Consider the following 16,720-nt stretch of genomic DNA (forward strand, 5'->3'; position numbering starts at 1 on the left):
CCGAGTGTCAGGTGAATTGAACTTAAGGTAAGAAGTTATGACCTGCAGTCTATCTGTGTCAGATATAAACCAAGTTTAGGTGGAGTTTATTTTCGTTGTGCTGACTTTTTACAGTCAGTTACAATAACTCGTACTGCCTACTAGCTAGCATGACGGAGTTTCTATACAGCTGGGTCGGTGCTATGATGTTACTGATAGTAAACTTTATTTTATTCATAAGGTTAGTTAGTAGAGTTGCCAATCGTTCCGTAAAAAGACGGAATGTCCCGCATTCAGAGAAATTATTACGCGTTTTGTGTTGAGCTGGGAAGGGACGCAGTTTGGCCCGGACTTCAGCTAGGATGGAAAAAGACACCAAGGTGGATTTATTCTGTCGTTACGCTGCACAGCTGCCTCTTCTTCTCTCATTCTCTCCCCTCTCTCTCCTGTTGCTACTTTAATCATGAAACTGATCAATGATCAGCTGATCGGCTTTTCTCTCTTGTTTGTTTATTGCCCACTTTGCGGCAGAAAGAGGACACTAGAGGATGTCGCGCTAAACAACAGCAGCACGCTTTAAGCTTGATCAACTGTTGTTAGAATTTATTTAATATTAATTTCTAGTATCAGCTGATGTTTGCTGGAGCCACAGCTGTAAAACCTGCTGGTCATGATGTCGGTTTGTATATCTGGTGAGAAGGAAACATGAAGATGAAACCAGGAGATGTTCTTACTGAATCATCAGGGCTGAACAGGTGATGGAGAAACAGGTTTACCTTTTAGGTGACATGAATGAGTTGAAGGGAAGTTATGAACTGTTTCTGAGAGACAGATAACACCAGCATCCTTTTCTAAGTAGCTGACAGCTGGTAACTGTGCAGGGGCGGATCTAGCAAAGTTTTGCCAGGGGGCCAGGTAGGGCATTAACAGGGAAAGGGGGGTGCAAAGAAATACTTTCTTATTCTCATTTAAAATGTCTGGCTGTTATTAAATAATTATCTGAAGCTTACAACCAAAGTTTTTATCTGATGTAAAATGTATAGAAATCATACATATACCAACAAGACAGTGTACATCACTGTCACAACAGCGTTTGTTTTCATTCAATGGCTTTATGGCTTTAATACCTGGTGGGCCGGTCTTTAGTCAAAATGCTGGCTGAGTTAATGCCAGTTAATGCAACATCGAAGCAGCTGGAATCCACAGCTGTGTGTGTTCATGGAGCTGCATTTTCACCTGCTGGACATCACTACCTGACAAGTTTAACTGTCTTCAGAACATTACAGAGGCCTTATTGACAGTATTTGGCTCTACATATCTGTGTGAGCAGATTTTCTCTCACATGAGTGTCCTCAGGCAGCCGTCTGAATGCTGGACACTCGGAGACCTGTGTCTCTGAGTGGGAGACCTGAGATCACATTAACATGTTTGTCTCTGTATTAACAGACATGCCATATTGGCTGAGTTAATTTTTCTTATCATTGTTGTGAGGAGACCATAAATAGCATTTGTATTTTCTGTTGTACAGTTCATTTGCTGTTATGGAGCTTTTGTTATGGATAAAAAGTGTCTTTTTTTGTTTCAAAGTAGCTGATAACTATTCGCTGATAGCTGCCAACATCTGCAAACAAATATAATTCTATAAAGTGGTTCTATATATTGTGTAACTGTTCATATAGAGCGTTATTAAATTTATTGCTAATGCAATCATATGGCACTCTGACTTCTGAGGAAATTTTAAATGGCACTCACCATCAGCAAGGTTGCCTACCCCTGCGCTACACGGTATCTCGAAGCAGTGCTGCTATGCACCATTTCTGCAATAAGTGTGGGGCAGGCGGTGTTAAAGATCCTCAAATAGATACTGAATGACCAGGGCACACCATTCTGTAAATCTGTTCGGACCAGTATGTACCACCCTCAGACTGATGGGCTGGTGGAGCAGCTGAATAACACTTTAAAGTTCATGATTTGTAAGTTTAGTCACGAGGATGAAGGCAATTGAGATCGCTGGTTAGCACATCTGTTGTTTGCGGGAGGCCTCCAAGGGATTTTCTCCCTTTGAGTCGCTGTTCCGCAGAAAGCCTCAGGGGTTTTTGGACCTAGTTAACAAAAACTGGGAGGAAGGTCCAAGCCTAGCAAAAATAAAATTTAAACACATTTAAACTTTTTTTAATCACATTGATTTTACATCCTTTCCAAGTGTCACAATGTAAAGCCGAAAAGGATATTTTTTAAAATAACAAACTTTGAGCTTGTTTTAAGAGTAAACCCACACCAAATTAATACCTATAGAAGAAACAGAAGCAAGCACTGGTGCCCTGGATGTTTGATCTGTTAAAGTGCATTTTGAGTAAATTTTGAAGGGTCACATGAGGTAAGAGAGGTGGTTGCTCTAGATACCGGTATCTTCTGTCATTTGAAACCTCTCCCTTTTACCTACATTGAGCCTCAGTAAATTTGAGTTTGGCAATCCTGGGCCAAAATTACATCATTAGTAAGGTTCAAATGACAACTACTTGCAAATATTAAGGAAGAATGTTTTATTGAAATTAAAGCAACAACAAAAAAACAAAAACAGGAAAAAAATGTTAAAGAGGCCTATGCTCTCCTAGAATTACAGCTACTGCTCAGCTATTTATTTTTCCACAATTAAAGATTCTGCTTATAAAATGCCATAATTCATCACACTGCAGAGAGGGATGGGAAATTTTAAAAAGAAAGATACCTGTGGGAACTTGCCATTTAAAAAAGAAAAAAAAAATCCATGTGCAGTAGCAAGACACTTTTTGAACTGAATAAATAAAAGGAAAACTAAACTGAAGCTAAAGTATGAAATCAGCAGTTAAGGCAAAACGCTGAGAGAATTGCTCAGGAGCTTTTTACACAGTGAATCAAAGGAAACAATATTTATCACTTCACTTATATGCATCTATTGTTGGCACGAGCTACTATAAATATTTGTCAATTACTTTTCTTGGGAGGGATACATAAGATCAAAAATTGTAATTATTTAAAATATGAAGTCATTTAACAGTATGAGTGTGGCATTGGGTGTATAAAAAGATATTTTTCCTACTTTTATGGCAGCATGTGGGTGTGGTGCAAACAGACTGTAGCCTTAAAGAAACTCCTTGCTACTCAAAACACTCTTAACTTGAGTTAATTTCCTAAAACATGTTGTGAGTTTACAAAAAAGGAAGGAAGCACGTCATGGATCTGATGGCTGACCCAACAGGTGCTCTTCAGCTGCACAGAGAGAAGTGCAAAAAACAAAATCCAGGAAGTCTTATAAGATTTCCTGCATGTAATCTTTTGCTGAATAATATTTGAGGGATGAAAAGTCCAGAGGGTAGAGCTAAGAGAAAACTTCCGCTTTATCATTAGAGGAAGTAGGGGGTGGTTGTTCGAGGAGGTATCACACGTTCAGAGTCGGGAACGGCTCGAAACAGCTTGGGCTCTCGTCTGTTGACGTCCTTGAAGACCATGATGGAGGCAATGTTCCCACAGCGGTAGCAGTAGTTGGGCGCTGACCACACGGTCACCAGTTTCTCATCAAACATGAACTTGTAGCCTTCGTGAACCAGCTGGTGTGCACGGCAGATGAGTTTCAAGTTGTTGATGTGAACAAACTAAAACACAACAGATTAGAGAAGTAAGTAAAAGGAGGTTGACACACCTGGGTTAAAGGATGCTTTCCAATGACTGGTTTTCCAACACGGATGGCTCAACATACCTCATTAGTAACCTTGGAGCCAAAAAGCCAGCCGGCACCTCGTGGACTGATAGCCCAGGTGTCCACATCCTCTGGATCTGACCACACAAGATCACAAAAAGCCCCCTTGTGAGGAATCTCCTGGTTGCGTTCGATGGTTCGGATCTGGTCCAAAGTCTTGATGTCCGGTGAGAGACCACCATGGACACACAGGATCTGCTCATCTATCAACTGGGATTAGGGTTTAAAACATATTATTATGAACAAATCAATGAATAAACCCAAGTCAATAGGCATCTCTATTAGCAACACTTCAAAGTTGCCATCTGCTTGTCTCTGTTCTAACCTTTCACAAACTGGAAAATCCTGACAGCAGAACAACTTTCAGGAAAGTTTGAAGTAGGGCTGCTCAATTAATCGAATTTTAATCGTGATTACGATCTGGGCTTTCAACGATCATTAAAAATGACTGAGCCGATTATTAGCTCCTCCTCTCGCGCTGCTCTGTGTGGCAAATCGAGCGCACCTCTCTGCGTTTCGAACACGCATCACAACAATTAAGAGGACCCGAGGGAAGCTAGGAAAGCTAAGCAGAAGTTATTTGGTGAGGAGAGGATAATGGCTGCTGAAGAAAGAACGCCGTTGGTTGAAAAAAGAGGTAAAACGACTTCAGTGGTGTGGAAACATTTTGGGTTCGCGGAGTCAGACGTGGATCAAGTAGACATAGTGTGGAAACTTTGCTACGGTGTCGTAGCTGCACCACAGAGCAACACTACAAATTTATTCAATCATTTGAAGACCACTCACAAAGTGACATATGATCAAACAATGAAGGAACATAGAGAAAAAACTCTTGACAACACCTGCTTCATCCTCACAGACTTCCATTCACGCTACCCTGTACAATGCGACTAAATATCCCACCAGCTCCCAGAGACACAAGGAGATAACAAACGCGGTAACGTTTTCCTCGCCAAAGACCATTGCTCAATTAAGACAGTGAACAACCAGTATTATGCAGTATTTTGAAGTTCACTAAACATAGATGTTTACATTTTTCATTTATTTTTTATATTGCAAACATTTGCACTGTTATCAGTATTTGCACACTATTTTATATTATTTTTTGACATCTTTAAAGCCATTATTCAATACATTGTTATTGTTAAATAAATATCGTCAAATAATCGAGATCTCAATTTCAGTGAAAATAATCGTGATTATCATTTTTGCCATAATCGAGCAGCCCTAGTTTGAAGTGCACTACATTCAGTTGCTAAAGAGTGCTCATGAGATCTGGTAGCAGAACTGAAGAGGGCAGTGTCAGAGTGTTTTCACACCTTCTGTATTTAGTCTGTTTAAAACAAAGTCTGGTTTGTTTTCCTCCTTGGCCAGATTCATTTGTGCAGATGTGAATCGCCAAACAAGCACACTGAGACCATTTGGAGGAAGTGTCCTCAGAGCAGTTCTGAATCAACTCCAGAACGGTTTTGTTTATGGAGTGAACGTGATCTGACCTCAATCTAGGGCTGCAGCTATCAATTATTTTTGAAATCAAGTAATCTATTGATTATTCCATTGATCAATCATGTAATATGCTAAGAAACACTTTCTTCTTATTAATAAGCAATAAATATTCCAAAAAGAGAAAAAAACCCAAGGCTTTCAGAATGAACTGCTCACTGGTTTTTGAGAAGATTTTAGAAATTGCAATGTTTTAAAACTTAACTGCATACAACAAATTTGTGAACAAATTTAAACTAAACTCTTCGATTGTATGTATGTGCCATATTAAAATTCTTTTAAAAGAAACATTTTCTTAAATACAAAAATACATAAATAATCCCAATACAGTCAAAAGATATATATTCAATCTAAACTAAGGCATAACAAATTACCTTTACTATGTCTTCTTTCTGGCTTCCTAACATTAATAGGAGGCAAAAAAAAAAAAAAAAGAGTTCTGAAACGAGGCAGTTCTGGTGTCCGCTCATGTTTGAGTTCAGTGTGCAAGTAAACTTGGTATCAGACTAAGTTAACAGTTCATCTGCATATTTTAATATAAATCTAGGAGGCTCATTGGTGCATTGGTTAAACGTCTCCATCGTTTAACACATTGGCAGGCTACACAGCCGTGTGTTAAACAATGCATCGAAGCAAAGAATGTGTGTCGAAGATTTTTTATAATCAAATTATTTGAATTACTCAATGGATCCTTGCAGCCCTTGATCCAAACCAACTACCAAGTGTGCATTGTAGCCATGTATGCTTTGTATTCCAGATTGTGGAAAGGTACTATAGATGCAAAAATGATCTGTATGAGCTAGCAACTAGCTGTGAACGTAAATTCTCCAACGGTCCCGGAAACAACACCTTCTTCCTGTATTTGCTCACGCCCCAGATACACCTGGCCAATAAGTGGACTGAATATTCCCACATGGTTTCTAGTGGCTCATTCTGGTTTCCTTTGAGTTCACTTGGATTTTTCTCAAACCAAATCATAGGCAAAATCTACAAGTTTACTAACTCATAAATTGATTGGGACCAGAATAAACCATCTATAGATGTGAAAACACCCTTACTCTACAAAAACGTCTGCCACACTTTACTGTTCTTACTCTTCTCTAAAAGCAAGAACACATCCAAAATCATGAGCGAGCTGAAGCCTTGGATGCATAATTGCTTGAAATCTCTCTTCCTGCTGTTGAAACAGACTAGCTTTAAGACTTGCGATGACGGTGACTGTGTCACGACCATTTTCAATGGGTTTAGCACTGATTGCATCTAGCATTTATGTATGGAGTGAGTTGTTTTCTGGCGTTCTATATTTTTGTGTTGGTAATACACCTGTTACAGAAGCTTATATGGATACTTATATATCCATAAGATCATTAAAAGAAAGAAGTAACCTCAGAGTACTTTTTAATTGAATTCCTGGAGAATTATTGCCTTGATCCTTGTGGGGCTCTGTCCGTGATGATGAATAAATATTTAATGCAAAGCTAACTGCCTGCTGGATAAAGGCACCTTTTAATATTAAAACCCCCCAAAATTAAGAAAATGTAATGTAAACCAGTGTGCTCTTTGTTTTGTTGTGATGCTAAAGACGCAATGTTTTAAATTGGAGCTTATTATGATAATGAATTAAATGAAGTAACAAGCAGTCATTTATGTGAAGATAGCATACAGGGGGTGTATAGCTACTTAAGATGTCTTTATGGTTGCACTGGTTCCAATTACGCTGCATTTAAAAAGGAACAATAGTTAAATGTTATGTAACCGGAGAGAAGGAATCAGACTTACAGCTGCCACAGTCAGCATATCAAACACTTTCGTGCAATACCGCCAGGCATTTGCATTTCCATACTTTGTCTGACACTCATCTAAAACAAACAACAGACAAACAGAAAATGTAAACCATTGTTAATAATGAATTTTGAACTTAGTAAACACACAAAAAATGTATTTCCATAAATACATGAAGTGAAGTACATACCATAAAAGCCATACACTTGAGTTATCTGTCTGCTCTCATGGTTCCCTCGAAGGAGAGTGATACGATCTGGCCACTTGGCTTTTAAAGCTAGCAGGTGTGTAAAAGTCTCCAAGCTATAATATCCTCTGTCTACAAAATCTCCCTGGGAAGAAGAACAAGAAGACATTAAAGACTCAGACACTAAAAAGGTTCTGGAAAAGGTGGATATTTGTATGAGAACACTGTTTGGTACAGAACACCTGCTTTTTATTTTAATTAGTTGCATTAAACTTGCAAATGCATACTGGTTAAAGCAACATGTAACTAGGGATGTTCCTGGTGACCAATTTCTTAGTCGACTAAATGAAGAAACAATATAAACTAACCCACTAGTCTAAAAGTAAGAAACGCTCCGATATTAAGTTAAATTTGAGAACCGTTTAATGGGAAATTTCAAAAACTAACAACAAAGGCATCTGAAACTATTAATCACGTTCTTCAATAATGAGTCCTGCCACTTAAATGTGTGGCACCTCACATCGTGCATTATCAACATTACACGTTATTCAAAAATTCTCAATGATAGGTTTTCATGGGCCGATTCAGCTGCTGAGAGGCATTACATTTTTATGTAATGGTATTACAACATGCCTAACAGCCTTCACCATTCAGATTTATTTGAATATGCTACAGCTCAGGCAAAAGTAAAGGGAGCTTACTTACCATGAAAATGTAATTTGTGTCTGGTACTTGGCCTCCAGTTCTGAAGAGCTCGCATAGATCATAAAACTAGAGAGGAACATTAAGAAGAACTCATCAATCAAAATATTAAAATTAGAACTAGCACACTTACCAATAAAGCCTGAACCAAAATGAACTAAACTGGGGTACGAAAAACCCCTTTTCCACTAGTAACTACTTGATTCAACTTGGTTTTTAGGGTTTCCCAACAGGTACCAGTACTGGTAAAAGTACCTGATACCAGGTACTTTTTTAGTACCGACTCAGCCGGGGTTCCAATGAGCCGAGTCGAGCCTGACGTCAATTGACTGCATGCCATCACTGGATAAATCAAGAGAGTGACTCCTTCACAAGAATCAAACCCGGAATTTGTGAAACCAGGCAACGAGGGAAATGGCTACACACAAACTAACACCGTGGTCCAATGACAAGGTGCAGATGTTTACTAATGGTTTAGCAGCGAGTATATTATTGTCTTGATGTTCTCAGTTGTTGTGTGCCATAACGACCTCACCCACATTAATTGCAATTAAAAATGACCGGAGCAGAGTAGAGCAGAGTCAAGTTGAGCAGAGCCAAGTAGGTGCTAGTGGAAAAGAATCCTAACTTAACTTATTTCCAAATGATATTCGTATTATAAATGCTTTTTATGACTGCAATAACATATTGTCACCGATCCTATATTGGGGTGGCTGTAGCTTTAGAGGTAGAGGTAGAGTGGGTCATTTACTGATTGGGAGGTTGCCGTTTCAATCCCTAGCTGCTCCAGTCTGCATGCCAAATATCCTTCAACAAGATACTAACCCCAAGTTGCTATCTGATGCCTCCATCAGTCTGAATGTGTGTGAATGTTAGATGGAAAGCGCTTAAAGCATAGAAAAAAGTGCTTGTGTGAATGAGGCATGTTATATAAAGCGCCCTGAGTGCTCTGGGAGAGTAGAAAAGCTCTACATAAGAGTCACTCCATTTACCATCTAAATGGAGTGATTCCATTTAGATGGTAAATGGTACGCTTTTCTTGTTAGCGGTTTCTTTCTCTCTCTTTTTTGCTACAAGTTGACTCGTGGCACAGGGTACACCACTGCTCATGATGGAATGAGACCTGTTATCCTGGAGGAGCTACAGAGTAGACAATGGTGCTGCAGAGCTGGAGCTAAACAAAGAGCTGAAGTGGAAGAGTGGGATATGAAATGTCCATTCCAGCTATCATATGGGGAATGTGAGGTCCTTGGATAATAAGATGGACAAGCTTCTAGTGGTGATTAAGACCCAGAGCGAATACTGATTGGCTTCCCAAACTTGCAAAAACAGTTGAACAAATCTGTCCACCTGAAAAAAAGTGGTGAAGTCTTGGACAACTTCACATCAACAGCACGCTAACTGAAACTGCAGACAAGAAGGGGATAAGTAAAAACTGTTTCCTAAAACAGAAGTTCTTCAGGATGTGCAGCAAATATTACAGATGCTCAATCAGTCTGTTGTGGTTTTATTGCCATTTTAAAACTCAATTTGCTTTGATGATGATTAAATATTTTACTGGTCAATAATAATAATAATAACAATAATAATATTCACTTCTGTAATCAAAGTATTATCAAAATATGGGATAAATAATGCATTTTTTTCTTCTTCTATATTTTGCCCATGGTGAAAATTGTGTATCACCCTGGGAGAAAATTATAGAAGAAGAAAAAACAAAAACGAAAATCACACAGACCTACCTGACCATGAATGTCTCCACAAACTGTAACCGGAGTAGCGACTGGCTGAACATTTGATTCTTCAAGCAGCAAATCACAAACATAATCACATAATCTCTACAAGAGGAAAAACACAACACGGTTAGTGGACACAGGCACCTGGAAACACACTAGGGCTGCCACAAACGATTATTTTGATAGTCGACTAGTCACTGATTATTTCTGCGATTAGTCGACTAATCAGATCATGCATCCATTGGACGTAAAACGTACAGCTTATTGCACCAGCATGCATCTGCTCTTATATAACTATCATTAGCTTACAGCTTGAAGTGTTTAAGGTATGTGCTAACTAAAAATAAAGACAAGATGATAGTTTATTAAATTTTAATGACATTTGCAGATTGTTTAGGCGGAGTTTAATAAACTCAGCCGTCTGCTCCTTGCTATCTAAAATATAACAGGACACTGGAGTATATTCTCGAGCATCTCACACTTCTGATAATCAGTTGTCTGCTTGACGTTTATTCAGCTGTGTAAAAACTATAACTTTAATCTCAGCCAAACCGATTTACTCAGGAACAAATAAAATACTAAAAAAAGCCAAACAATATCATTTTTAAGTTATCTAAGTGACTTATATATCATGTTTAACCTGAGTAGCGAAAGACGGCGGTGGATTTGAAAATGATTTGCTGGGAGTCCGGTGTTCTCACTTTAAATCCTACTACTTATTCCTGCGCCTTTTGGGATCTTACAAAGCTTCAAACAACGTGTCAACTATTAAATTAGTCGTCGACGATTTTAATAGTCGACGTAATCGTGGCAGCCCTAAAACACACTATATTAAAGGCAGCGTGTATATCACACAGCCCATTAAATTCTATTCTTACAGATGGACTGTAAAATGGGAAATGGGTTGGGATTTACATTCTGTGCTGTATCTTGTGCAACAATACTTTTACATGCAGACTGAAGGATCTTCCACTATCTCCCGAACCACAGCACTAGAAACTTTAGAACTCTTTAAAGGCAATTTGTAGGCATGATCTGTGACAAGGTAGGCACTCAGCTGAGTGCTGTTTCTGCAGTCATGTGACTTTCACATTTCATATTTCTGTTGTAATCTTGTAAGTAGTTTAACTGCTAGTTAGCGTTAATTAAACTAGCTGTAGTCCAGATTTCTCCCTATGTCAGATCGGGCACTAATAGAGACCATCTATTTCCAAGTATGAAGTAATTAATGTCCTACTGAATATTAACTTGTTTTTTATGTGAAACATTTTCACAGCAGTGTGACTAAAGGACTAAAATGGGGTGTAAAGAATACAGTTAGGAACTACTTTGATCTCAGTTCATTCTGAGACATTTACAAAGTCAAAATGAAGAGCTCCTTTTTCTTTACAACGCACTCAGAGTCTGATATTTAGCTCTGCTCTGATCGCCGTTTCAAGCAAAGCCTCAGAGCAGAGGGATGAATAAACGTATAGATGTTGTCTTCCTTATGCTATTTGCACCCCCAGTGCACATTTCACCGGAATATTTCGGCTACCATGATATCTTTCCACAGTTAAACCTACAGCTTATATTTAAAGTTAATACAGCTTATGGTAACGACAAACACTAACACAGCAGTGGTTCCCATTACAATGTTTTAAGTGGCACCTTCCTCACTATTCACACCGACGTGTTTAACAGAGTCAACATGCGTTATAATTCTGTGAGATTCATTTTTAAAAGCTAAAACAAACAACAGAGTATTACTTGAGCGTGAAACCCAGTTAAAACTACCGGCCACATTTGTTGAACAAACCTCGTCTAGTCGCACCATGACCTTTTACGAATACTAACAGAGCTTATCTGAAGTTAAATCCAGCAACTCCGACTCACCTTTAGATCATTTTCAGGCAGATATTTGCACTGTCTCGCTATTTCTACGTACTTATCGAGGTCTAAAGGCGCCATTATCGAAACGCTAAAAGCAGCTAAATTGCAGCTAGCTTCCTTTTCTTCTTCCTGTTCGCTCGCCGCTCCTTCATTTTCAACTTCAATTTCCTGCATCAAGTCAGCCTACCACATCCTGCCCACATTTTCAAAATAAAAGTCTTTACCAATGACACAGAGGCTAGTAATGAACAGCAACTAAATTAAACTTAGAAATGTGAAAAAAGAAAATATATAATCTACCATAAGTGCTTATTTAAGTAAATTTCCGGCTGATAACAGCGAACGTTATAATACCTTTATGTCGAACGTCGCATTGAAAGGAAACGAACTGAAGCCAACTTGACTCTCGTCAATGGGCTTTATTGTGCAACTAAACGAAACATCGCCCCCTGTTGGTACGAGCACTATGTCATCCATTTATTTACATACAGTATTATGGAAGCCACACGTGGGGCAACGAAAGCAGTCACGTTACATAACAAACTTTACTAACATTAAATAAATAATAACTTGACCCAAAAAAGAAATCAATGATTTTATTTAAAATGTTTCATCTCCTGCCTAGGACCTCTCCAAACACTTGCTGGTGTCCTTCTACTGTGGTTCAGTAGAAAGCACATTTAGTGCAGCATATGCCAGGTGCATGCCAGCTGCACTGAGGGTGACACTGCGGCTTCTGCAAGAGCTATCGTATCAGCATACAGAATCACCAAGACTCAGCTACCAGCACAGAAGCCGAAACTTCAAACATCAACGGCGCTACACATCAGTAAAGGCCCTCACCCTGCAGAAGTCATTAAAGTGTCTCATAAAGTGTCTCATATAGCTAAAAATAAAGGCTGATATTTCATTTTAATCACATTCACACTTGGAGCCACGTGAAATCATTAAAATGTGTGCAGGGCTTCTGGGAAACTCTTTTAGCCTGAATACATCAGAGGAGAAAACACAAAGATAACAAGTCAACATTACACTTATAAACTAATAAACTGTAACCTTCTTACACACAATTTTAGATAGAAGTTAAAATGTATGATATACCAGCCACCAGAAAAGACAAAATACTGATGTAAAACTAGTAACCAGGTTTACATTTGCAATAATCTATTGTTAATTTCTGGTTAAATCAACTGTAATGTGGGTTTTTACATGTAGCATTACATAAAAATCTTTTATATCTAATAGATCTGTGCACTTGGAACAAATCAAGAGAGAGAAATATCAAAAGACAGTAGATCAATAAGGATGACAACAAAAACACCACAAAACGAGTGGATGAAAATCCTTAGGTTGCACAAAACAAAACATGAAAATTTTCCTGTTTAAAATTTTCCAGATAGACTGCTTATATGAAGTGCAAATTGAGTATTCAGAAGTGATTTTACATAAAATGTGTATTTCACTTAGCTTTATAGATTGTAAAGGTTACATTTATTAAGATATTAAATTTACTTTAAAAAAGTAAAAAAAGTTTGTTTATGTCGCACATGTAAACACAGACTTCGACCAAAGTACTGCACAGCAAATAAATCTATAAACAAAAACAAAAAATATTAATTACACAATAATAAAACAATATAACAACTAAAAGATACAAATAAAGTTTTAATATAAAAGAAATAATCAAAAAAACGATAAAGAAAGAAAGACATAATGAGAGCGATACACTGCAGAAATCATCTTGAAATTAGCTATATTTGTTTTTACAACAACAACGTCCATGCTGCTTATCTGAGTGTAAACATTTACATTGTTTGCTCTTATACTGGCAGTTTGTCCTTCTTGGCCTTGTTCGAACTAACCATCCTGAATGTCTTGATGCATGCTCAATCATCCAAGTAAGTAAATCCCCAAAAGTTGATTCTGTTCATCTGGACGTTTTCAGTTTGAGAAACGTTTCGTCACTCATCCAAGTGACTTCTTCAGTCTCAGCTGACTGCAGGTTTCCCCAACCTTATAATAAACAGCACCTTTGCACAATTACTGAAACAAGCACCACTGAATGAACAATGGACTGTGAGGTCAGTGCTCAGTGACGAAAATACTTAATCTACACCAAGTTTGTGTGGTTTACTGAAGATACATAAACAGGGTTTACCTTTAAGACCAATTGTCTGTATGATCAGCTAGGTCACCTATAACATCTCAAAGTTTCTGGTTTTGTTCCTCAACCCGTTGAGGCCACCTGGCCATACCCCCCGATCTGCTCTGTCTCTGATGCCGGTCTCCCGGCCAGCCCCGAGAGTTCCATCATCACAGCCATCTGCCTGCTGGCAGACCTGCTGAACTGAGTTGCCAGCATTGGCATCTCTCCCTGGACAGTGGGACAGTGGGTGGGTGGTGGGGTACTGCATGATATTGGGTTTTGGACCTAGTGTTTTCAGTTTTGGACTTTCAGTTTCTGTTTGATATTCTCTGTTTGACCTGGTTTGTTGTAGTTTTTCAGTTTTGAGTGTATCTAATATTATATTTTAGCTTAGGTTGTGTTCTCATTCGTATTTGGTATTTCTGGTTTTTCCTTAGAGTGATCATTTATGTGTCTGTGCTTAATATCATGATTTGCTGGGTTATATTCTTGACATTTGTTGGTTTGTATTAATGCCCTTATTTCATTTATCGACCTTTCCCTGTGCTCTCCATTCCTTGCCAAGTCATCTTCCCCATTTGTGATTCTATCTTTTGTTACTTCCTGTTTTATTTTATTAGTTTTCGTCTTGTGTTGTTCAGTTTTGTGTCCCTCTGCCTTTTTCCCTGATTTTGTTCAGCTGTCTCCCCTGGTGTGTTCCATCTCCCTGATTACCACATGTCTGTATTTAAGCCCTCAGTTTTCATTTGTTGCATAATACTGTTTGTATTGTTGTCTGCCATTGTGGCCTCTTTGTACATTCTCATTTGTTGTTGTCTGGGTTTGCAGGCTCACCTTTAAATAAAGATTCATATTCATTTATTTGAATGGAGTCTGCATTTTGGGTTCAAACTCCACACACATTATGGACTGGTTCTTATAGCTACAACGCTTTTCTACTCTTCCTGAGCAATCAAAGCACTTTATACAACTTGCCTCATTCACCTATTCACATCGATTTATACAAGCACTTTTTTCTATGCTTCTCATTGTGACAATAATATAAACACCTTGAGGCAACTGTTGTTGTGATTTGGTCATATATAAATAGAATTGACTAGAGTATCTATTTGAATTTAATACAGAATGCCAGAGAGCCTCGCTTCATTAGATTCATGTATATATGAGCACCAGCTCACTCAAGTGTGAGCAGGTGCCTGCCTGACTGTTGTTTTCAACCAGACATTTCCACCTAGGCCAATAGAAAACTGTTCATTTTAACAAGAAGCTAACATATTCACGTGACAACCATTAGGTTTGTCACGTGAATATGTGACATGAATATGTAATATAATATCATGAATATGTGAAACTTCTACACCAAGTTAATAATTTAGTAGTTTGGAAATGGGTGCTTAATATTAACGTTCAGTGTGTAAATTAGCAAATGTGAGATGTAGCTGGTACAGACTGAGCCTGTCATTAAACTCCAACCAAACAGTAATTATACAATGTCCTCACTCTTTTAAACCGAACACATTCAAACGTCAGTGCATGCGTTGGTGCATGATGAACTGTTTCTGTAAATGTGCAGTTAGCAGTCAGACATTTCCAGTCCTGTAACTATGAGACAGTCTTATATTATTAGCCTACAGTGTCCCTTTCAGACAGTACACCTATATCCATAAAATGAGTCACAGATGCATCAAAGTTAGATGAGCAACACAAAGGAGACAGAATCACGTTTTCCACTCACCAGCAGTGCTGCAGGTAATTCAGCCTGCTGCAGGAAGATTTGTGATGAACAGATGGCTTGAACAGCAAATATGTTCCAGTCCTTAAAACATTTTTTTTCTTTGATCTAATCAGCTGTTCCTTAACAAATTAATAGTTTGAAACAATCTTGAATCTTGAATGTAATTTCCTTGTAGTTAAGTACAGTAGTTTTGATTTAATTCACCATTAAACCCCAGAAATATATTGAAATGTCAATGCTATTTCTAGTTTAAAGCAACTGTTAAATACGTGATTATAACAACTTAAACCAGGTTATGGTAAGATTTAAGTTTAAGGTGCACCCTCTTTATGTAAATATTCAAATCTGAAGGATTTAAATGATTATTAAATTGAGATCCTGTATATTTGTTTTACAAAAATAAAATGAATCCATAAATCCTCAAAAGACATTTTTTTCGCGATGAAAAAAACCGTAGCGAGATATATCCTTGCAAACAGGAGAAATGGTTCATGTCACTGATTTCAGTTTGTTAGTTTTACTGCTCAGATTTGGGAGAACATGCATTTGAAACATATTTGGAACGCGCATTTATTCGTTAAACTTTTTGCAGAAAGGAATATAAAGTTTTGAACATGTGCAAACATCTGAGCTATTATAGATCAATGGTTCATAATTTTAAGGGAATGCATTGCTGGTGTGAATACGTGACACACGCACATTTGCTCCTACTAACAGAGAAAAGATATCAGACCGAACAGTTACGTCCTCCTCTGGACCAAAAGAAGGCAGACAAGTAAATCATAACCATATGCGTGTTGTGTCTGAAAAGCATTAACGGAGAAGCTGAAAAAAATATCTGAGAGTAATAAAGAATGTCTTTACATAAATGATTTTCGCCAAAAGCGGGGGAAATTGCACATTTTTCCAGAGAAAATCCAAAAGAACGAAGGATTCGACGTTTCTGACGCACAAGTTTCCCTTCTTTCTGAATCTACAGCGTATAGTCCGAGTGCTACGGAAGAGGACTGGGGCGACCGGAGAGAGGAACAAATTTTTTTGGATTTTGTTTTTCTTCCAGAATTCAGGAAAAAAACCCAAATGCAGAATTTTTTTTCAGAATTCTGGAAAAAAGAATCCAAAAGACCTCCCAGTGGTCCTTATCCTCCTCTGCAGAGTGTAATACTCGCTTTGATTTATAGATTACAGCAGTTTGCGAAACCCATGAGTTGCACCGCTGGGAGTGTAAGGGGTTAAATCACGTGTGTGGTAAACCTGTTACCTGAGTAGGACAAAGACACCGGGGCCGACATTCATTCGCTCCATCCACGTAGTTCCTGCGTCCGCTCTGTTGCACGGTCGC

At 38.2% G+C, this 16,720-nt stretch overlaps 1 protein-coding gene across 1 annotated transcript; it reads right to left on the bottom strand.

Moving 5' to 3' along the window:
* Positions 1–2,505: 2,505 nt before the first annotated feature.
* On the bottom strand, positions 2,506–11,668 carry ppp6c (protein phosphatase 6, catalytic subunit). The gene is made up of 7 exons (XM_063477880.1): positions 11,501–11,668; positions 9,632–9,727; positions 7,893–7,958; positions 7,191–7,332; positions 6,998–7,077; positions 3,716–3,925; positions 2,506–3,611 (listed from the first exon to the last, which is right to left on the bottom strand). Exons 1-7 carry the CDS (start codon positions 11,573–11,575, stop codon positions 3,363–3,365), a joined length of 918 nt encoding a protein of 305 aa, XP_063333950.1. The 5' UTR covers positions 11,576–11,668; the 3' UTR covers positions 2,506–3,362.
* Between the last annotated feature and the right edge of the window lie 5,052 nt (positions 11,669–16,720).

This window comes from Pelmatolapia mariae, linkage group LG7, assembly GCF_036321145.2.
Source record: "Pelmatolapia mariae isolate MD_Pm_ZW linkage group LG7, Pm_UMD_F_2, whole genome shotgun sequence".
NCBI classification, from domain to species: Eukaryota; Metazoa; Chordata; class Actinopteri; order Cichliformes; family Cichlidae; genus Pelmatolapia; species Pelmatolapia mariae.